General features: G+C 38.6%; 1 protein-coding gene across 4 annotated transcripts in view; it reads left to right on the top strand.

Annotated features, from left to right (window-relative positions):
• The window catches only part of MND1 (meiotic nuclear divisions 1), a 44,979-nt gene that overhangs the window by 17,357 nt on the left and 4,120 nt on the right, over nt 1-23,502 (top strand). For 3 of the 4 annotated variants that reach the window (XM_017736873.1, XM_017736871.1, XM_008635644.2), the window contains exons 5-7: nt 5,391-5,465; nt 7,310-7,424; nt 22,941-22,985. In XM_017736873.1, the coding sequence (XP_017592362.1) occupies nt 5,391-5,465; nt 7,310-7,424; nt 22,941-22,985 (235 nt within the window). The remainder of the gene's footprint in view (nt 1-5,390; nt 5,466-7,309; nt 7,425-22,940; nt 22,986-23,502) is intronic. The other variant, XM_017736872.1, reaches the window with a different exon arrangement.

The following is a 23,502-nucleotide window of genomic DNA, read 5'->3' on the forward strand; positions in this document are numbered from 1 at the left end:
GTTGTTGGATTGAACATTTTCCCAGTATGCCTATATTGCAGTATTTAAAAAAAAAAAAGGTTCTTATGAATACAGAAATGTGGCGGGCCCTAACTATTCCAAGATTTTTTTCTACAGTCTGTTTTCTTTCCATTTTATGGTGTTCTCTTGCTGAAAAAATCTTGTTTATTCTTCAGTTCAGGAGTTAAAAATTCTTACTCTATCTTGCTTTGATCTCTACTCTTGTTCTTACCTATATTTCCTGAAGTATTGGAGTCTCCAAGTTGCTCCTTCTAAGTCCCACCAAACACAAATCCCTACTTCATATTGCTGAAATGACTTCGAGTGACTCAGGGTAAGATCTTGCATGCTGCTTTATCTTCCTTTCACAAATGTTAAAAGATAAAAATAATAGATCTTAATTGTATTTATGTAGTGAGTGTATGTTTGCTGTTTGTGCCTCACTAAGAGTTTATCACATTCCTGACTGAAGTCCCAGTGGTGGCTGCTTCTACTATAGTTCAGTTGACTGGGTGGATTATATGGAGAAACAGCATTTCATGAGTGGTACGTGACATCCTGAGATCAGAGCAGAAGCCACAGTACTGCAGGTCACAGTGCTCTCCATGCTGCTGTGACTGTAATTAGCTGGCTGCAAAGTTTGCTTGTGTGTATTTGGAAACCCTGGGAAGTATGGATATGTGACTTGAGTGGCTGAATGCTTGCTTAGTGTAGTACTTTAGAAAGCAGTTCTGCCCTTCAATGTGCTGCCCTTTGGGATTTTTCTTCCTCTTTAAGTTTTAGTCAACACTAATTGTTAAGTGGTTTCTTTCAGTATAATGTTCTTTGCCTTTCTTTCAACACAACAGGTCTGTTTTCAGTATTTTCAGATTGTTCTTTGTTAATCTATATTTTTCCTCTCTATATATTATTAGTCTGTTTTTTGGCTTCAATTTTTCGTTATCTCTCTTTAAAATCTAGAGGAATGCTTTGAAGTACTTTCTCTCCATGCCTTCTGTCAATTCCACTTAAGTTTTTCAGTAGTGAGTTCGTTTTCACATAGAAAAGAAATACACCTATCTACTGCAAATGTTACCCTAAACCTCTTGAACTGCTTTTGTTTAAGCCAAAAGCAAACTAGCTTTGCATTTTACTGAAATAAAGCACAGCGAGCTTCAAACCCACAGCAAATAACTTTGCAAGTTAGAAATAATTAAAAAATATGTGTCTTTAATTCTTCTGTAGTGCCACAGTGAGTGGTGCTCACAAGAGCAGTCATTTTTAATACCATTTTTGGTTGAGTGTTTGGCCAGAAGAAAACGAAATGGATGCTATTTCTCTTTCAGACCATAATGATAGTGGGCTAACAGCTGTGAGCACTCTTGGTGGTTAGCATGTGAGACCTTGGCTTGATTCTTGCCCAGTGAACATACTCAGGGGCCGGGTTTGCATGGCTTACACTAGGTTTGCAGATATTTTAATATGCTGGTGAGACAAGCTACATGTTTGTGGGATACTGGTGGTTAGAGTGGTTAAAAACGGAACCAGAAGGCATAGGACCAACAAAAACTTTTGCCGGAGGAAAAAAACAACGTATTTTTTTTATTCTAGAATAAAAGTCTTATCAGGCAGGTTTTGACATGGAATGGAACTGAAACCTGCTGCTGTTGTTTGTTGGGGGTTAAGTGTTCCTCTTCCAGGTGTACATCAGTGGCTTGCTGAAGTGGATCCCTGGTATTAATGCAATCATACTAGATTATAAATTATGTGTGTACGTCTAATCTGTGTCCTTTGATACAAACCAGACCCCAAGTTCTGTGATGGAACTGATGGTTATCAGCACGTAGCACTTTGCACACCCAAACTGCTGCACAAATGTTTAGCTTAGCGTTGTGAGACCTTTGCAGAGTAAGAAAAATCATCCCTTTGAGGGACTTTGGATTGAATTAATATCTAAGGGTAGTGGTCATTTAATTGATCAGGCTGGTCTGTAAAATTAAAGAAATTGTTCCCCAACTCTCCTGTTTTATAGATGCTAGTTATTTTCTTCATTAAACTATCTTCTTGCAGGCTCCCACTGTGTTTTGAAAACATGAAATGCTCTTGTGGAGAACATTTTTAACTTATTAATTTTGAATTATTTAGTCTCCTCTCCTCCTTCTTTCACCTAGATGATGTTTTTGCTGCTTTCTTGCATCTTGCTTAATCATGTGCTGATTCAGAGCAGTCAGATTGGAATGAAACTTTGTGGTGGAGTAGACTCTCTCTGTACTTCTTTTCCACACCTGGTCAGTTACACTTGTGGCAGAAGTGCACTTGGTCCTGTGTCAGCCCAGACATCTCTCTCAAGAAACATAGAGGGGAGACAGTATCATTTTCTCTGGATGGGTCTCACTGCTGTTGGCAGGAGTCAGATTTCTCTGAGAGTGGTTAATGTTCCTTGCGAAATTGTTTGCCAGTTCCCCTGAAAGACGTCCCCAAGGTTGCTCCAAGGATTGAAATACTCCATCTGCTACTGTGCTTCTTTGCAATCGGGCTTTTCTACAGCTGGTGTGTGGGAAAGTAAGTCACTGTCCAGATGTGACCCTCTGCTATCATACATACACAATGTTTGTAAATTCTGCTTTTTTTTTTTCTTTTTATGCCCTAGAACCTGTCATTTGCCATTTACACTTACCTTTCAATTAAGTATTATATCATCTGTGTTCATCCTTTTTCCGACTCCTTTATCCTTGCTGACTGTCTTCCCTTCTTTCATTATAGTTATTTTCAGCTGTGTTCCCACCTCTCTATCCAAGCCTTTCTGCTTCCCCCATAGTCATGGATTCTTTGCACAGACCCTGGCCATCTGTTCCTCACCCTTTGAATCCTTGTCCTATGTTAGGATTTTTTCAATAGCTTTCTTCCTTCTGCTATTCCTTTCCTCATCTTTTATTTGTTGTCATGGGGATAGCCACTGTGACTTCTAAATAATGCACAGAGCTGAGATGTCATTTTATTTTGTAAATTTTTTGGTTATGTGAATAATTAAAAAATCCGAAAACACCCAAGAAATTAAAATCTGTGAGTGAAGAAAGCAATGTCTCAAATATGATTGTGTAAAAATCATCTTTGCTTTTAGGCAAAGGAGGGTCTTCTAACCTCATGGCATGGCAACCTTGCATGTTGTGTAGGACAGAATTGAAGAAATTGCTTTATCTCCCACAGTTTGTCATTAGTGTCTCTTTCATTATTAAATGATGTGGAATATAGAGGACCAAGAAAATGATAAGATGCCTTATTAGGTGCTTTTATGATTTGCATTGCCTGGAGGGCTCCTTTTGTACATCCATTTTAGAGAGAGCAGAAACATTCCTTAAGAACTTAATGAGTATGAAAAAAACAGAGAAAGTGACACCTTTTGTGACCTCTTGCAGAGAGCATTGGCTTCTTTGCACTTGCAGTATAAGGGTCTAGATAAGCTCCTTGCCTTCTCTACCTCCTCTGCCAGTTTTGTTCCAGAAAAATCCTGTGTCCAGAGATGCCAAATGACATGGTCTGGGGTTTGTCTTCCCTGGACTTTGTGAACTGCAAACTGCGTCTAAGTACTTACCCTCTTCTGAACTGTATACCTCTGTTTAGTATGCCATCCTGTGGGGACTAACACACCTACTATTTTAAGTATTTTGTGGAAGGAGTACTCTTTGACTATCCGCCAAAATTAAGATGTTGGTGTACTGCAAGCCACATAGTGAAACCCATGCTGCCTCTGTGGTTACTCGCACTGAGAGCAGCAAGTAAACAGCTGGACATATTTTTCCTCAAATTATGTCTTACCATTAGTATAATTCCTGTATAAATCGAAGAAAACTAAAACGTTCTTTTAGAAAGGAGACTTTGTCTGTATGCATGCTCACACGTGCATGAACACGGAGTAATTATTTTAAAAAATCAAGCTATGAAAGGAACCACTAAACCCCGTGAGCTGCAGTTAGACTGTATCCTGATCTCTGTGGACCACCAATATTTTCTTTTTACTGTTACAGCTGATCTCCAAAACTTGGCAGTAAGCACTGCCTGATGTCTATCATGCATTTATATTTAATACGTGTTTCTGAAAATATGGACCAAACGTTAGTTTAAATAGAAATTGAGAAGTGATTAGAGCTCCAGAACAGTTCAGTTCGTGTTGTATGAATGCGTTTTTATCAGTTACACAATATAAACGATATGGTTAAATTATCAAGGTTGGGGATTGCAAGAAATATCTGGGAATGCTTTTGTACTCAGTGGGATCCTCAGTGAGAAAGGGAATGTAGAAGTGGAGGCTTCATGTGGGGGATTTTGGGGTAGGGCAGAGTAAAACCTGACCTGACAGCTGTTCTTTTCACAGTCAGTCTGATATACGGATTGGTGCTCAGAGCATTTTAAAACTAAAACAAGAAGTACTTAGAAAGTGTGCTGTTGTTTCTTTTTCTTTTTTCCTTTTTTCTTTTTTTTTCTTTTGTGTTGATTTCAAAGCAGTAAAAGGTTTTCAAACTATGTTTTATTAAAATTTTGTTTTCATTCTCTTTCATCTCATTTAATATTTCGAGGTGCTTTGTCTGATGCTGAACATGGTGTCCTTGAGGGTTGAGTCACACTCCTGCTCAGCTTAAGAGTTTCCAAAGTATCTCTGGAAAACTGCCAACTAAGCTGGAAAGGCCTGGTTCAAGATGGGTGGCAGGTTAATGGAGAGAGATCTCTCTTGGCAAATTATTTCTCCTGAAGTAACAGGAAAATGGAAGGAGTATTCACACCAGCCCCGTGAGATTCCTGTGCCTCAGGCCTGAAGGAAGGGAGCTCTGTGAGGTCTAGCAGTGCAAGGGCCACACAGTAAAAGAGGGCCACAGCTTTACATGCCTTTGAACAGAGGCTTCAGTTCATCAGCATGTAAAAGGGATTGGGGCAGTGCCAGTGGCATACCAGATTTTAGGAACACTGCTATCCGCAGCTGAGCAGGTGGACCTGCTACAGTTTTTGTCACTGCTTCCGTTGAATAGGGACAGCTGGAAAAGGACCAAAGGAAATCATCAAATCCAAAGCCTCCATGTTATGGAGTCCTTTGCGTAGAGATGCCAGATTATGTTATGAAACAGGATTTTAGTCCCATGCTGAACATGCAGTATATAACAAGATTATGTGCCCCGGGAGTGAAAATTTCTTAGACTTGAAATTGCTTCCTATAATTCTTCTCTGGGGTTCAGAACCTCAGATTTATATTTGGGTACTTTTGTATTTATTTTGTGTATATTTTTATTACATAAGTAATACATGTATTTTAAAAAGATATATCCACTTATTTAAAGACATTAATATGTATGCACATTTTATAGCTATGTTTAATATGTTACTGAAAAAGTTTGATTTTTGTTCTTTGTTTTCTTTATCAGTTTGCTGAAAGCAGTCAGAAAAAAGAGGCTTTACAAAAAAGCATTGAGAAATCAAAAATTGGACGTGAAGATACTGTAAGTTGCTTTGGGGGGAGGTAACCCTACAAGGAAATAGCGCTGCATGTATGTACTTCTTGTAAATACTAATGTAGTACTTCCAGGTGTTTTCAGATTTCAATCTGTCTTAAAACTTGAACTACCCAGAGGTGTGTACCAAAGTTGCCCATAGTTGCTGAACTGCCAAATCTAGTAGCTACAAACTTAAATGTTGCTTTGGGTTTTTTTCAACATATTTGTAATATAGATACCTAAATTACTGTTCTGAGCAGGTGTGTAAGCCCAGTGCTCTTTGCATGCTGAAGCTGTTACACCTGCTCAGAACAGTAATTTAGGTAAGCCCAGTGCTCTTTGCATGCTGAAGCTGTTAACACTGCAAAAAAATATCTAGGCTTCACCTTTATCATAACCAACATACTAGTTAGAAATACTTCATATGGTATTCTAAGTTGCTGACTTGCACTGAGATGCTCAGTCTAAAGTGATTTAAACCTCCAATAAAACAGGGACAGCCAGAAGCTTTCAGGAGGAATTGAATTTTGCAGGAAAGTGCCAAATCTTTGAATCCCAACTGTTTTGTAGAAACACTGTAGGTTTTTCCTATGCATGTTTCATTTATCTAGTAAGGAATAGAGTGAACCTTTCCATCGAAGTCTGTTAAAGTTGCAGTTACACAAATTCAATTAAAATCTGCTTTTTGCCAGTATCTTTAATGGGGATTCTTTATTCATTCATTTGCAATGGACTGTAATCACAGGCAGGTTTCTCACATAGTTGTGCTTGTCGTGTTTCCAAACAAACTGTTTCAGCCTTGGGCTTCTCCAGCATGTGGCCTGCCCTACAGAAAGCTATTGGTCTGGAAATCCTGTTCTGGCTGATGTTTCCAGCATCTTGGTTCCTGATTATGTATCAGGAGGAAGTCCTAAAAAATCTAGATTGCAGTGTAGGTCTCCAAGCATCTCACCTGCATACCTCAGCATCTGGAAACTTTTGATTTCCATTCTGAATCCAAACTGATGGCAAAAGCACTGGGAATATGGAAGTTTGGGGGGGAAAAAAAATACCAACAGCCATAAACAAATCCCCAAATCCACAAACACCTCAGACTGCTGGGTTACCATGGAGTTTGCCATTGGTAAAATCCTGATGGTTTACAAACTGTGTGGCTCTTCTAGGCTACCCTAGCTTGAGTTACTTGAATATCAGCCAGTTCCAGTGTTTGTGTGTAACTACAGACTGAATTAGAAGTATGTGCTGAGTTGGCTGTGGGAGAGCTTATGTTGAGTCAGTGTCTGCAGACTTTTATTGATCGATAGAATCTCTGAGGTCAATATTATGTACAATCCCAACAAAGACTACCATGTCATAAATATCTGAATTTATTTTTGAGACCATTGCTCTTAAATTGTGTGGAAAAAGAAACAAGACAAATAAATTCAGAGGGTGTTTATACACAGCATCTCAATTTGTGGAAGGGTGGATGGTAGGTTTTTCTGTAATGCCATCTTTAATTACAAGACTAGCACTCCTAAATGCTGCTTAACCTTTAAGCCCAATAATTAAGAGATCTTTGGAGTTCGTTAAACCATGTTGAGTTTATAGGTCGTAGAAGATTGTTTTTTAGTTGATCCATTTTTGGCCTTAATTTTTTTTCCTTCCAGTTTGTATTTGGTATCATTTAGTGTCACTGAGAATTCTGTGTAATAAAATAAAATGCTCAAGTGGGTCATAGACAGAAAGCAGTAGTGAAAGCAGCTTTTAAATTTACATGTTTTTATTTTTTGAAAAACTTTGTGTGATAATTACTATTTTTAATGTTTGTATTTTTTTTTTGTGTCTCCCAACATCCTTTGAATCCTCAGGCAGAGCGTGCAGCTCTACTGGAAGAACTTGCTACTCTTCGGCAGAGAAAAGAGCAGCTAAAGGCAGAAATAGACAAATACAGGGAATGTGATCCAGACGTGGTTGAAGAGATGCGTAAGTTGTGTATTGTTTAAAGTGATCTTTTGCCTGAAAAGGCCTGCACTTTTTAGCTTAAAATCTGGTATTCAGAGGTTAGTCAAAGAATAGCTGCTTTGCTTTTTAAAGCTGAGCCACACAAAACAGGTACACTGACCATTTCTTTTCGTGTTCTGTTCTATTATATATGAAGAGGTTTATTGATATTTACTCTGCCAGCTGTTAAGAAACGATCCTATAATTAAAATACTCTGATGCTTTAGATTAATGTCAGGATCATCCTTTCCAGAACCATATTAATTCTATAACTTGTGCTAAACCCTAGAATGTGTGTAGGAAGAGGAGTCTCTGGCTTCTGTTTACCTTCAGTTCCATACTGTTAAGACAGGTATCTTTCTACTTACTTCGTCTTGCCTATCTAAAACATTAGCATTTCATTAGAGACACTTAATTGTCACTTACATGAAAGCACGTTATCACACTCTTGACTGACTGTACTGTCTCTGACATGCTGGCTTTCAGTGTGAGTTTCTAATTCTAATGGAACACAAGGAATGATGAGAAACTGTAATACAGAATTTAGCACTGAAATGTACTTAATATTCTGATCTTTAGCATGAAAAATGAAAAGCATGCATGAAATTTTATTGAATTTTCTCTACTGCAGCTTTCATGTTTTATTTATTAGGCTCTTACATTGCTACCCAAACACCACTGCATATTCAGTTTGCTGTAATGCCAAAATGCTGTTACAGAGTGACGAGAAACAGGCACAGAACTTTTTCTGAAAAGAGATGTGGCTAAATTTTTCTCTTTCTTTATTCTACTAACAAAGTCCACAGCTTTAGAACTGTTCTGAGAGAAAGCCAGGAACATAAACAGAGTTGGCAGCACTCACTATTTGGACAGATATTATTTATTTTAAGGGGCTGTGACATTTTTTTCAGCTGTTATCTTTCCCCAAGGATGTAATGGTATGCCAGGGAATAAGCAAACTTGAGACCTGAGGTTAGTTACTGTGCTGTAAATCCCTCGCTGCCTGCTCTCCTGAGGAGAAGACACATTCCAGCTGATTCCAGCTGTAAAAATGAATGAGGTTAGGCAGATACCAACAGCAGAGAGATGTGTAGTGTCAGGTATTGTAATGCTGAGGTACCCCTACAGTAAGCACAGAATGGTTTGAGAGCCTCTTTTGAAACAGTCACGATGAGCACGTTCCTAAGTATGGCGTGAGGGAGTAAGTCACAGCTGGAATGCTAGGGCAAGCTGCATTAGTAAGCGGAGACTAGTCTCCTGAAAAGAGAGAAAGAGAAGGAAATATAGTACTTGGTTACTTCAGTCATGCCCTTCTCTTTTGTCTGTATGCTGTGGGTTTGGGTTTTTTTGTCCAAGTGTGTGGAAGCTATGTGTGAATTTCTTGTGATGGGACATTTAAGGGACTTGGTGAGGTTAGCACTGTTGAACTACCTGTAGGATTCCCAGGAGAAGATGCAGTAGTGTTTCAAAATTAATTTGTCTTTGAACTTAATTTAAAAAGTTTCTGCTTCATTATATGTTTTGTCAGTCATTGTTGCACTGGCAGTGTGCATTGTTGCTGGCAATGTATGAGTGAATAAATGGTGATGTCAGTTTTGGGGAGTTAATGTCTTTGTCAAAACTGAATGGAAGTTGACAGGCTTTATGGAAAAGAGGGAATGGGGGGGGGAAAAAAAAAAGTGGGGCATTTATCTTGGTTCCAGAGGGCAGAAAAGTGCAAAGGCAAAACAAGATGCAGGAATTTATGGGTTTTAGTGTAAGAAGGCAATAAAGAATCTCAGGCAGTGAAATGCATTCAGCTAGACATAAAAGTTGCTGCTGCTGTTTCACAGGAAAAAAAACGTATAATGAAAGTTTCTCATTCACAGATTTTCGAACTGCACATGGGTGATACGATTTTCTACTTCTGTACAATTTAGATAACATAACCCTTGGAATTATTTTCAATTAAATCACCTGAGCAGATTTTTGACTACCTTATTTTAGAGGCAGAGATGGCTGTTATGTAATAACACTCACTTTTATTTGAGTTGAATTGTTCAGTAAAATATATTTTGTAACAGGCAGTTGTCACTTTCTACCTTTGGGTTTTCCCTCTTCTTCCTTAATGACTTCAGCCTGTAAGGAAATCTTTCTGATGCTCAGTAAAAAAATTTCACCATGGTAATTTCTTATCCCATATCACAGAGAGCTGCTTTGGTTCTTGTGGTATTTTAGGTCTATATCAAATTGTCATCTGTTCTCAGTGGCCTTCAAATTTGGTGAATGCTTTGCTGTGTCTTCTTAGTTGCCCTCTCCCTCAGCGGAGTTTTGCAGAAACAAACCACTTGCACAGCAGTAAGCCTCATTAAAATGTGCACATGCACACACACACACATATATATCATTTTCAGGGTCAAAACAAATGTTTGAATGATTCATAGCAAATATCTGAAGACTCAGCTGAAAACTGAACATCTGTCTTTGCTTCCTGAATCTCGTGGTGGGAAAGTCAAGCTTGACCATGTAACTAAATATAATATAATGCATATTCACAAGGGAGCAAATGGGAAAACTAAAATAATAACTCTGATTTTTGCTGACTTCACTGTTTATTCTTTTAGTGTCACTAACAAATGTTTTGCTCTATGTCGTGGCTTAGTTTCCTTGGCTTTTGTATTAGAAGTACATTGCAGTATAAATTTTAATGCCTTCTCAAATTTACAGAATTTGAACACAGAATTTGAGTGTAACAAGTAACTAGAGTAAATAGCAGAAGCAGCAAGATTTAGGGACTGACCACTAGAGGAAGCTACGTAATAGTCTAGTCTTGTGGATATACTCAGATAATTCCATTTTACAGGTATGGTATTGTAAAAATATGTCTAGAACAGCAAAATATGTGGATTTTTTTCTAATGACCTTTGCAGTTCAGAAGCTGGTCTTTGCCACTTGGTAATGTTGTTTAAGACACCTTCTGTGAGTTAGGATTGAGTAATAAATTATTTTCTCAAAGGCAGTAAAACTGACCAGAATCATCTGAAGTAAAAAAACCCAAACAAATAAATTAGTGGGATTTTATACTTTCCTATTAAACTTGTGGTCTGCTTCAAATGGTGCAGGCCAGGATCATTGTTTCTCAGCTTTGAGGCATGTCTATGTAGGCTGGAATATATTCTCATGGGAGAGCAGCCATTGTAGAGAGATTTGTCTCTTATGTGACATAGCATGCGTGTATGCAAAGCTGGATACATGTGATGCTGCTAGACTCTCTAAACCTTGTGGTAGAGGACAAAGCCATGGTGAATGCAAGCTTACAATAGTTCATAATTTACGCAGATTTTCATGAAGTCTACAGAAAAAGCTCCACCTAACATCAAGATTAACCTGCTGCATAAGTTTAATTTTTTCTGCCCACCAGAGAGAGGTGTTAGGGAGCTAATAAAATTTTTCTCATAATTAATTTTATAGAAAAGTTTGCCTGGTAACATAAGTGTATAAATGATAGGGACTTTACTCTTGAGTTGCTGGTCAGCTTGTAATTGGAAACAGCTAAACATTTTCAGTGCTCACTGTAAAATAAACATTTCTAGAATTTCAAACGTCTTGTTTTTTCTCTGCAATAAGAAGAATGTTGGTTTATGCTTTATTAAAACATTGTCAGGCCTTTGCTTTCTTTTTTTTTTTCCACAATAGCCATGCTTTGTTACTGTGTGCCTTTGGATAGGGCAGCTCTCAGAAAGAGTTACATACTGACTGAAGTGACTTCTGTGTGGTATGATTGCTAATATTTATGGGGCCTGGGATCTTGCCTGTCAGCATTCCTTTTTTATTTAGCATGTTTTTAGAATGTCTGGTTACTGATAACTTTTATGTCTTAGGTTTTTACCTTTAAAACACTGATCTGAACATGTCTAGGCAAATTGTTTTCTCAGAAATTAGCAAACTTACCAGATACAACACATGTAGCAATTTTGGTGTCAACCTTTTTACTTTAGTTCTCTCTGTTTATTTTTATCCTGTAACAAGAGAGGCAAGTGGTTCAAATGGACATGATTTCAAACCACAAATATCCACATAGTTATCCTTTTGACTCTCTGAATGTATGATCTCAGAGGCATCACTACCAGTCCAATTCAGGGTTGGATTATCTTCTAAAACTAATACTTACATGATTCTGTGAAAATAAATCTTGGTAAAGCATCCAGACTTTACTGAATACCATGAAAATGTCGTTCTATATGTAATACGTACTTGAAAACATCTTTTTTCATTGTAGGTGCTTCAAAAATTTCTAATTCTGATGTCTCCAAACACTGAAAATTTCAGCTTGACAAACTGTTTTGAGGAATTGTCAGGGTATACAGACAGTATGAGAAAATAGTTCTGGATTGTTCAGTTTTTTTCATTCATCTTAATATCCGAAGGGTGAATGCTGAAAAGTTAATGTTGATTTAGCTACTGGATTTTGTGGGGTGCATAGTTTGGGGATTTGTTTTTTGGGGGTGTTTTTTTTTGTTGATACACCCAGCTATTCTCTTATGTTCACATCAGTTTGAAAATACGTTACATATGCAGGTGTACTTCATGTTACAAAAACTTTAGTACCAAGTGTTAGATTCTTTGGGGGATTCTTACTAGTGCTGGAATAGTCCCTGTTCCCAGAAGGGAAACAGTGGTGAAGAAATGAAATGAAGATTGGACTATCCTGGCTAATGGAAAGACTTTAAAATGAGTTGCATCAGTTTTGCTTGAAATCCGTCAGAATGCCACTAATTTACAAAAGGATTTAATGGATTGTCTTTTATACTTTGTGGTAAAGATTGTTGTTCAGAAATCATATCAGAAAGGTGATTTAAACTAAAAAGTCTTGTCAGCAGTATCAGTTAATGAACTATTAAGTATCTGTTTTTAAAAATGTAATGTTTCACTTGGGAAAGTGAATGTCTACAAATCATTTTAAGCCTGGTCTAGGTGCCACCAAGATCAATAGTGTACAGACGAAGCCTATAGAGACAATGTTTTTTTAATCACCTCTAGATGTGGTATGTTCAGTTTGCAATTAGGAGGATGTTTCCTAGCTACTGACCATGAAATATGCACCTGGCATCTGAGAGACAAGCTGTGCTTTTTGCAGTTTGTGCAGCAATGCCCTTAACAAAGGTCTGCAGTTAGAAATTAGTCATTCTGCCGATGTTAGGCTTGTGTCTTCACTCACGCTTATGTTAGTCTTAGTGGGTTAAACTAAGCTTTCTTTGGAGTGAACCAGACACTTGCTTAAAAGTACATAGAAAAATAATAGTTTTAAAAGCAAGGACTCCTTTTTTTTACTTAGTCTCATCTTACAGAGTATTGTATATTTATTACATTCATCTCCTGAGGATCTGGATGAGGATATGACAGGAAATAGACAATGGATGTTCGTGTATGTAACTTGCAGGCTATCTGCTACTAATCAAAGCAAAACTACACAGCTCTCACATGCACCCCTTTTTTTTCCTCCTTCATCATGGAGTACCAGAGTATATATAGATGTGCACCAGTAATGAAAGGACACATTTACTCCACTAATTCTCAACTAATTGCAGCATCAAACTAAGAATTTAGTTTTGCTTCCCCTACACCCTGTACTGTTCTTGGAATGGCTTGTCATCCATTTGGAAGGTTGACAAATTAAATTACCTGTTCAAAAACTACGTTAAAAGATAAATCAAACTTACACAAATGAACCATAACTTAGTTTCTAGGAAGAGTGAGGAATAATAAATGTACTTGTATGTAAACACAGTTACATATAGTAACGGTAAAATCTTATGTGTTAAGTAAAGTTGAGAAAAGGAACGGGGTACTTAATGAGTGGAGTTACAAATGTATACCTGGATCACTGATCCAAGCTCCTTTGGTAATCATAGGATGCGAGATGGAATCGCAAGTTCAAGCAGTGTATCTGCTCCTTTATCTTCAGCCCTTCCATTTTTTTTTAAACTTGAAAATCAAGGGAGGCTTGTTTGCATTTTGGTTATTTAAAAGGCTGGTCCTTTGACAGAGGAAACACTTGCTAAACAGAATCTGGCTGTGATTACCAGAGGCTGTAACGTGGTGGTTTAAGGACTTTCCCTGACAAAAGCAAGTTAAACAGTTCTCACCTTGGCCCTTCATTCCGGTGCTGAAGTTCACCAGTGATAAAAGCAAGTTGTCAAATCAAGTTAGGAACTCATGGTGGAGATGCCTGTGTCTTGTGACGGACTCTCCTGAGGTGTTTGAAATCTCTCTTTCCATCCAGCAGATCTGTCTAATGAAGTCTTTCACTGCCTTCTTCACAAGACTTTCATACATGTGGTCATTTGTCATGTACCTCACAGAATTGTCTGTTGTGTGATAGTTGCCCTGAAGAGCAACCAGGGATCTTCTGACCAACTGAGCAGGTGACAAGTTTTCATAAGGGCATTTTCATGAACTCTGCAATGAGTTGAACTCTTAGAAAATGGATGTGAAAAAACTGAATGAGGGAGCAACAGGAGTAGGTAAATGGGTGAGCAGCAGGAAAGAAAGGAGAATGTAACAGCTGTGAATAATGATGAGTGAAGGGCCACCGGGACAAACTGGGCAGCTTAAGAAGTGTTTGTACATACATACCCTAAGGCACAAAGCTTAAAGTGAAATGTGGGGATGTTGGCTGAAGCTGGAAAGCTTAAGTCCAGAAGGGTCATTTGGCTTTCAGCAAAAGGCCCTTACTCTCTGCATTTCAGAGAATTTCTCTGTGTTTGTGTTTGGTCTTTGGGTAGGAGGTTACTCTGCAATGAAAAACTGTCCTAAATATTTGGACGCATGCATACTTGTGTTATTATACCTCAGTCAGTTTCTAGCAAGACTATTCTCAGGGAGTGTCAACTTAAGCCAACTTGCTTTAAAATGAAGCTGCATTTTAGCTAGTTAAGCAAAAAGCTGTGTTTTGTGGGTGGGGCTTGTCTTGGACGCACAGAAAGGAGGCAGTTGGAGGACCAAATCTTTAGATAACATATGTAACAAACACCTTACTTAAATAAATTTGGCAGTCAGGCAAGGTACCTTTTCTTGAAATCAAATGAGAACACTCACAAGACATGGTTTTGTTCTTTTCCTCTATTTTGTTTCTTTTTTGTTTATATTGGAATGGCAGAAAAAATATGTAGAGTGAGGGGCTCATGGGTGAAATATGTGGGAATAGCTTTATTGTCTGAGCCAGTAAATCCTTATGGCAAAAGCTGTTGAGCTGTTTAGGAATGGTAGACACTTGATAAAATTTGTGATGTGGAAAATGGCTACTTAAGGCTACATTTATGATACTCCTTGATTTAAGGAATGAATTGGTAGCAATCCATTTGACAATGTTTTAAAGCCCTTGATGAAAGCATCAAATCGAGCTAATCTATAGATCCATTTATATACGAAACAAAAAGGCTTTTGTGGAATGAGTATTTTGCTTCTGTCTCCCGGTGTTAGACCTGCTAGGGTAGTTGTGTATAGTAGCACTCATTCAGATCATTCTGATAAAGTTGTGGTGAAATTCAAAGGAATGTACTGGTCTATATCTTTTCATGACTTTCACATGCAAAATTAGGTCAGGAAAGGTATTGTGGATTTTAGTTCATTGTCTTTAGTGCTAACAGGCAGGACTGTCAAATTGAGGTCTTCCCTGGCCTTGTTTAAAAAATGAATTGCCAATCTCATATGTTAAGATATCTCCCATATTTTATGGGATGGTATGTTACCATCTTATGGGTTTATCGGGATTATGACTGTATATTCCTTATATAGATACCTTGTTCTGTGCTCTTCAACTGCAGTTTTTGCAAGGCAGGTTGTATGAGTGCAAGACTAATGTTGGCACATTTGACAGTATTTCCAATGGTTTTTCTTCTCTTCTCACTTTAACATCATATGAGCTAGTTTCACTGAAAAGAGCAGGATATCAGAGAAAAATTCAGAACAGAAAACCAATTGGGAAACACCTAGAACAACACAGAGGGTTTCTCTCTGCCACTGTAAAGAGACCTTTGTAGATTGGGGGAAGTTTGTCTTTGGTGTTTTGACTTGGTTTTGCATGATACTGTTTTAAGGAAAGTAAGGAAATACAATCCTGATGAAACAGCAGTAGTGTGAATCTCAAAGTACTTTATAGTTTGTGAGCAATTCAGTATCAGAAAGGGAGGTGGAACTGATCAAGCTCTGTAGTATGGTCTGTCATGTATGTGTATCTGCTCAGTGGTTGTATTAATGAGCTGGACAGTACAATAGAAGATGTTCTTTTGTTACATTCGCAGATGATGAAACTAGGAGAGACTGCACAGAAAAAGGACAAAATGGGATTTCAAAATGATCATGACAAATTGCAAAGATAGTCTAAAAAACACTGGATAACATTCAGTAGTAGCAAGCGCAAGGGTGTTACCTGTATTCAAGGATATTGTGCTACACAAATGATCTGAGGTAGCTGGTTAAGTGGGGAGGATTTGAAAAAAGATGTCAGAGTTACAGTAGTTAACAAGATAAGAATTTTCGTTGTGCCAGGAAAAATCCCCATACTAAGATACAAAGCAGAAGTATAACCAACAATGAGATGTATGAAATAATCTTTTTGCTCAAGGCAGAAAGTGTGGCACTAAAGGCTTTAGCATGGCTTCATCTGTACAACACTGTGTCAGTGTTGGATATCCTACCTGGATATACCCGATTTATTTCAGAGCATTCGTATATTGATCTAACTAAGTGTTCAGAGCAGAGCAAAAGGACATTGAGCAATCATATTCTAAGAGACAAAAAACTTTACAAGAATAGGGCTCAAAAGAAGATTGTTCCTGGTGGGTTTTGCATATCTGTATCTCTTCAAGGAAAGAAAAGGAACAGCCTGTTACTCAGGTTCGTGGAGAAGATGGCAAAAAGTAATAGCCTTAAATTGTAGGGCCAGAAAAAGTTAAGTGAAAAACTAATGATAGCAATAATCAAACATAGAATTAGACTGCCTGGGAAGGTTATAAAAGCTTAATACTGGAAACCTTAAAAACAGGCAACAAATGTCTCAGAAATGCCATAGGTAAAGTTGAACATGCCTTGAGTTGTGGTTACAGAGACTTTCTTGTGATGCCTTCCAGACTCTTCTCTGTGACATGTGAGGTGACAGCAGACTGCAATCCACAACTGGCCAAAACCCATGGTGTCCTGGGATGGGCCTCCTTCCGAAGTACAGTTCAGCAGCTCAGAAGGGTACAAGTTCCTATAACTGTGCTGAAGGTGTGGAATATATTAGCGAATGAAGTGGGGAAAGAGGAGTTGTCCACTGCAAGAAGAACAGAGTGGTGTCAGGGAGCCCTGACTCAGCCCTGAATCAAGTTGATGTGCTTGTTTATATTTTGGAAGCACTTTGCTTCCCTGTGGTCTTTGGATGAAAATTGATGTATTTTAGTTATGCAGCTGAGATTTCAGTGTGAGTTTTCGGGTACAATACTTGAAAGGTAAATGGTCTTTTTCTGTAGGTACATGAATATAGTAAACTTAAGTGCAAGAACATGTCTTCCATAGAGGAATTTCTTGGTAGCAATTCTGACAAATTCTGTTGGACGTTTTTCAAGGAAACCCTGTGTACATACTGATGAAATTTGACAGTGTGACCTTTTCATATGGGACAGAGGGAGCTTTTTGCTGATGAGACTTGACACATTTTTCAAACACTTTGACAAAGATCACAGACCCTTTAAAAGCATATTCTCGGCAATGTGGATCAGCTTCTTAGTAGCTTTACTGTGCCTCACCAGGCAGACAAGTCTGGTACTGTGGCATCTGTTTGCTCAGGTTTATTTTCAAGCACATATACACAGGTATTGCAGCAGAAATGCTGATTTAATTAATTACTATATCAGTATTCCTGAGTATTTTTCTATCACAAATAGCTTATATTGTGTTCTATGCTTTTCAAAATAGTTGTAGATCAGTAGGTAGCATTCATAATTGTCAGTGTTTTTCTTGCAGTGCTGAAACTTTATTCAGAGTCTAAAATAAGTCAGTATAAAAAGTTCTGTTGAGTTTTTGATTTAAATGAGAACTCTTATTTACACATTGACTTAAATTTAGTCATGAATTCTGAAGCTTTGTGACCTGTTGATTAATATCATGAGGAAAAGTGTTGTGTGGGATATTGGAGTGTGGGGGAAGAGTGATGTGTTATTTTGGATTCAAAGGAGTTGACAGAATTCTGATGTGCTATCACTTTTCTACATGGCAGCTCTTTATTCTAAGAGGAAATGCCTCTTCGGGAAGCATGGGGGAGGATAAAGATTTCCAATAGTGCGGAGGTATCTGCCTAATACAAGGTTACAAAACATTCTTTTAAAGCTCTTCTTGCCACATTGCAATTCACCCTGTTGACAGTGTTGTAGATTACTTATTCTCGAGGATACTCAAATACGGACCTTAAGAAGCCACCTCATCACATCACTGCCATAAATAGTCTCCAATGGCAAGCCACAGGCTCTTGATCAGAGTCTGTGGAGTCAGTTTGTGAATGGGTATGTGGGTAGGAGTTACTAGGCAATAACCTTTTGTACTTTCTGTGGATGACAGGTGTAGAATTTCTACGCTCACCTTCTACCCTGGCCTTTGGAGATGGGATCTTTATTTGCATTAGATATTTTCATTAGTGGGAAAAATTTTGGAAACTGCATCACGGGATATTGTAGTGATGCTGCGCCAGCAGAAGTAGGGAAACAAATCTGTCACAGTGTGATGATGGCAAGGTAATGCTTCTGGAAAGTAAGGGCAACCTATGTGCAGGAGAATGGATAACTCTCTGCAGAAGGCAGTGGATAATTAGAGTCATGGGAGGTTCAAGTTCACATACAGTTCCTGTGGTAGTTGCCATTTTTCATCTTTGAATTCAGTCTAAGCGAATGCAGAATTATTATGGGAATTCAGATCCACCTAATGCACTTAATTTACCCTGACCAATTTCACAAGAGAGATTGGGAATCTTTGGGCTAATAATCCTCCCTCATCCCCGAGAACAGTTGCAGCTGTTCCCTGCATTTCATGCAGAGGAATTGCAATCCATGCTGTAAAATTACTCCCTCACCCACATGCTGAAGACTGCAGTTGTATTTTGCGTTAATCTGCTAACACCCCACAGGCTGATGGGTGACTGCCTCCTTGGTAAGGTGCTAATTCCCTCTGCAGTCATGTGCCTTTTAAGTGAGGAAGTCCATACAATTTCCTTGTGGCGCTAGTTGTGGTAGGTCAAAACTGGCACCGTAGTGTGTAAGCTTTATAACTACAATTAGCTTTTGTTATTCTAGGGAAATAGAGGTTCCTGGAGCTAGAAGTCCTTAAAGTTGTCCAGAAAATGCCAGAGTAGGATCTAGGAGATCAAAAACAGCTACAGCTCTTTGTCCATGTCTATCAGCTCAGGCGGTTGTGAGCTGGATCTGGCTGCTGGTTTGTTGTTGGTTTGTTTCTTTTACTATAGCTATTGGAACTATTATATGTTGCCTTTACAGGTTGAATTTGAGTACTGTTCCATGACTGTATCCTTAGTGTTCCCTTAATGATACGTGCAAGACTTAAAAAGGATTTTAGGAAGAACCCAAAGTAGGTTTGGAAAATGTTTGTGAGGAAATGGTAGTGGTTGTTGCTGTCACAATTGTTTTTCACTCTGTGGAAATATTTGAGACTTCTACAGCTCTTGGCCATTCAGTTTTGGAATGCAAATAGGACTTTTAATTCCAACCATCTCCACCTTCCAGTGAAAAAAGTGAGAGAATCTGGGGGAAGGAGGAAAGAAGAAAGGAAGGAGGAGGCTGTAGTTTTGCAATATGCTGAGAATGACTGTAGGTCTTCCTGAGTCAGATCAGAAACATAGAGGCCTTATGATGATTTGAGTCAATATATAATGCCTGTTGAGATTTGTTAGAAACACTCTTGTGCTGATGTTCTGTGCTGCTGGCCTTGACTCCTGACCAGGTGCTGTCTATTTGCTTTAGAAGCTTCTCAGTGCACCTCTGACAGCTGTCCATGTGCCTTTTTATCACCTCTGTCTCCTGGCCTGCTCCAAAATACCTGCAGGTCACTGGTAGAATGCCACTTACCTGCATTGAAAAGCATAATTCCAACCCACCCTCACTTTCTTTTTAGACATTTACTGCAGCTGGACCTTCCTTTCCATACCTTTATTTTCCTCTGTGGGGATACAGGGGTTTGTCCCTGTGATAAGGACAATCACAGATGTTTGGGATAATGGTTCAGCTCCCAGAACCTGAGCTTTTTGAGTTCCTTGCAGCTCTCCAGAGATACCTAAGGCTGAGGGGAAAAAGAGACTTTCACGAGGACCGGTCGAAATAACTCTGCCCTGTATCCTTTCACTGTTAAGGGCATATTTCCAGCTGTGTTTTGCTGACATAACAGACCAGCACTTTACGTCTCGCTGCTTCTGGGCCTTGGATTGCTGTACACACAGTGGTTGCTTTTGTTCAGTTTTGGAGACAAAATTCAAGCTTCCATTTTCTTTCATATAAAATGCCTGAAATTAGTCTGCAGAGGATACAGGTATGTGCTTCAGCTAAATAAATGACTTGTATCCTGCAGACATGGGACTGGGAAAGTCTGTTTGAGGCCTTGTTACACAAATAGGTGAAATAAATATGTAATGTCCAGAACAAATGGATTGTTTTGCTGCTTCCAGACAGCAATCCCATATATTGTCAGCCTATGTGTAGATGTATAGATACATACTGTAACTAGAGCCTAATGGCAATGAGAACATCTGGAAGCATCTGGAAGATGTTGCCTTCTGTATTGCTCACCTCTACTGCATATTTGGCCTTTCATTGTTTTGTGTAGATTCAGTACTGGATCACTATTTAGTAGCTGCCAAAAATCGAGTTCAGTTAGAGCAGCTCTGGTGAGCAGAAGAATCAGAAGGACTCCAGCCAACTTTGGGACTCGGTGGTTGTGGTGGTTTTGGCAATTAGCCAACTGCCCTTAGTGCTGTGTTTGAGTTTCTCCATTTCACAGTTTGCACAGTTGGTGTCCTGATTCTGCTTTAGAGTGTGTGTTTTTGAGTTCCCATGCTATTGCTGTCCTTAGATTTTGAGCTTTCTTTTTCAGTGCGGTCTAAAAACCAGCACGGCTTTGTGATCCCCTGGAGCTAGAGAACAGGCAGTCAGAAGTAACATGACTCTGAGTTAGTTACACCCATACATAACAGTAGGTGTGTCTGGGGGGTGTCTGCTTTACTACTCCTGCTTTCCCTCATCCTCCACACGTGTATACATACAGACGATGCAGCCAATGAAAGTCCCAACAAGCAACTATAAAAAGAGTTTCAGAATGTAGTGAAGGTGCAGATTTCTTCATTTCTGTCAGTTCTTGTGATGGAGTTGGAGGAAGATGGTGGCAAGGATGCAGATGTGGCTGGTGTCTTCAGGAGATGCAGGTCCATAGCTACCAAAGCCTGTCTCTTGTTTCTCTTCCAGGCATGGTATTGCTTACAGCAGACACACAAGATCATGCAGTGGAATCATCAGCAAGACTTAAGACTGATCCCAAGGGACTTAAATCTTGCCTTCAGATAGCTAAATGTTCCCCTGTAGCTGTGAGACATTGTGGGGATTATATGTCTGTCTGTCTGTCTATCTATCTATATGTTATAATGGGATTTCCCCAGTGTAGCTTCCTGCTGCCACTACCATATTTTCTTTTTTAGCCACAAATCAGTTATAGGCAATGACTGCCCTTCTAACTTGTTGCCCAGCCTATGTCTGCTGTCACTTCAGCCTTTTCTTTGACAGAGGTGTGAAGTCACATTTTCAGAACACATGATCACATATGTATATTTTAACACACATGAGCAGTGTTTGCAGCATGACAGTGCACCATGCTGCCACTGTTGTGCTGGTCAGCTGCTTCCAGCAAAGCAGAGCTTTCTGCTGAGACCTCGCAGGTGCTGTGGAATAGGTTGGCTCACCCACCACTGGGATGCTGTCACCTCACTGCTCTGGATGCATGGAGTTTAATGCCATCCTGATTTCCCCCACTTCATTTCAAACTTCATTACTTGGAGTCAAATACAGCTGTCAAGTTTTACTGTAGAATTTCAGAAAAATGCTAAGGGAAGTATTGTAGTTCACACATTTAAAGTCTTGACCAGTGGAAGCTCTTACTCTGCAGACTTGCTTTAAGTAGGGTTAGGTTAGGTACTGTTCCAAATGCCATTAGCTGCAGGTATATTGTCAGTGCTGCCAGTCATGGAACTGAACAAGTGGGGATGGCAGCAAGCACTCAGCAAAGGAAATAAGTATTATCTCTCTCAGGCTAGGAACAACTTGAATTTCTGATGCATGCAAGCAAACAAAAATGCCATTTTCTCTCCCACTCGTTTTTTTGCCCATCTTTTTTGCTTTTCTTTGTGCTCTGCCCAAACTTTCTAATTGTAGGCCATTTTTAGAAACCATTTTATATTGGTTTTGAAATAGCATATAACTCCAACGTAAACATTTTTCATTTCAGTTACAGGAGTATTAAGGTTGGAATAATGAGTATGTGCTAGCAGACGATTTTTCAACATAATTTATTGTTGCTTAAAGTGTAGTGTGTATAACAGTAGATACCTGATCATATATTCACATCTCAGTACCCTGGAGACAAGTTTCATGCTGACCATTCAAATGAGTATTATCATGCAAGTACTAACAAGACTAACTGGGAATAACTAAGTTACATGTAGGCGTGAGAACCAGAATGAGTCTGATAAATTCCCACGTTACAACCTAACCTGCTTGATTCGATTCAGTACTTACTGTAACTGGGAGTAAGGTGATCTAAGGAATTCTTCTTGATTGTTTTGTCTCATGGAAACTGTACAAAACCTGTTTGTAGTAACAGTAATTTACTATTATGTGTTTAGTTCTGGAGTGGTGCTAAGGGACGTAAGCCAAGTTTAATAGCCAGAAACATTATTTTGTCTTCATTTCATTGAAGGGGTTCTCAAATGATACATGATAAACTATTTATAAAAGTTCATATGATAAACTTTTGGATTGATATGATAGACTGCTGCCTTGTCATTTCCCTTATCTATGTAGCATCATGCATACCTATGTGATAGTTTACTTATGTATAGAGAGGATTATGAAATATTTTCCATCTCTGGTATCTTCAGGCCATATATCTAGTTCTAATCTTGGTGAAGACAATTAAACCCGTAGGCAAGCCAAACTGGGGTTATTTTATTTTAAGATACACTTTAAAAACTTACAGTTGATCATATGGTATCTTTTACGCTCTTTGCTCCTGTTTCTTTTTAACCTAGCTTTGTGCTTGGTGGAACCTTAAAAGTATATAGCAAGTGTTTGGAAGCAGTAGAATAACTTCCTCATATTATGTGGTTCCCTAAAAATGACATCAATAAAAATCTAGTCTCTGTGCCTTGAAACTATGTGGTGATTTTACTGTGAGGTATGCTTTTACTGTTGTTGGTGTTTTTCTTTGTTTCAGGCCAAACAAACCAAGTGGCTAAGGAGGCAGCCAACAGATGGACTGGTGTGTATTGCAGCGACACAGCTTCACACTAGAGCAGTTTCAGTAAAAGACCTACTCAGTGTTAAATTTGATTAGGACTTGATGTGGGATAGTCCTTACTTATAGAAACATAGAGAAATTTATTTTACTTATAAAACTACTATGATTCAACAAAAAAAATACATCTTCCCAGTTTAGTTACTGAATGTACTTCATATGCCATAACAGATTTGTCCTTCTGGTGCTGTCTTGCACACTGTATAAATCCTGCAACTTGTTTCCTTGGCTGAATTAAATCTTGTAAGATCAGGAAAGCAATAGAGACTGGAAATGGTGATGCCCAGGTATTCAGAAAGTTTAATTCTATTTTGAATGTTCATTTCTTTCAAAAGAGTAGGATGGTTTGTGGAATCTTATTGCTGCTACCGTGTGATGGATGCTGATACAAAGTAGGTATTTCTCAAACTAAGTGATCAGTTTTGATAGGTAAAATGATGCATAGTTTTAAGGAATGTTACTGTGATGACATTTATATGGA

Source organism: Corvus brachyrhynchos, unplaced genomic scaffold (genome assembly GCF_000691975.1).
Source record: "Corvus brachyrhynchos isolate BGI_N302 unplaced genomic scaffold, ASM69197v1 scaffold175, whole genome shotgun sequence".
In the NCBI taxonomy this organism is placed as follows: Eukaryota; Metazoa; Chordata; class Aves; order Passeriformes; family Corvidae; genus Corvus; species Corvus brachyrhynchos.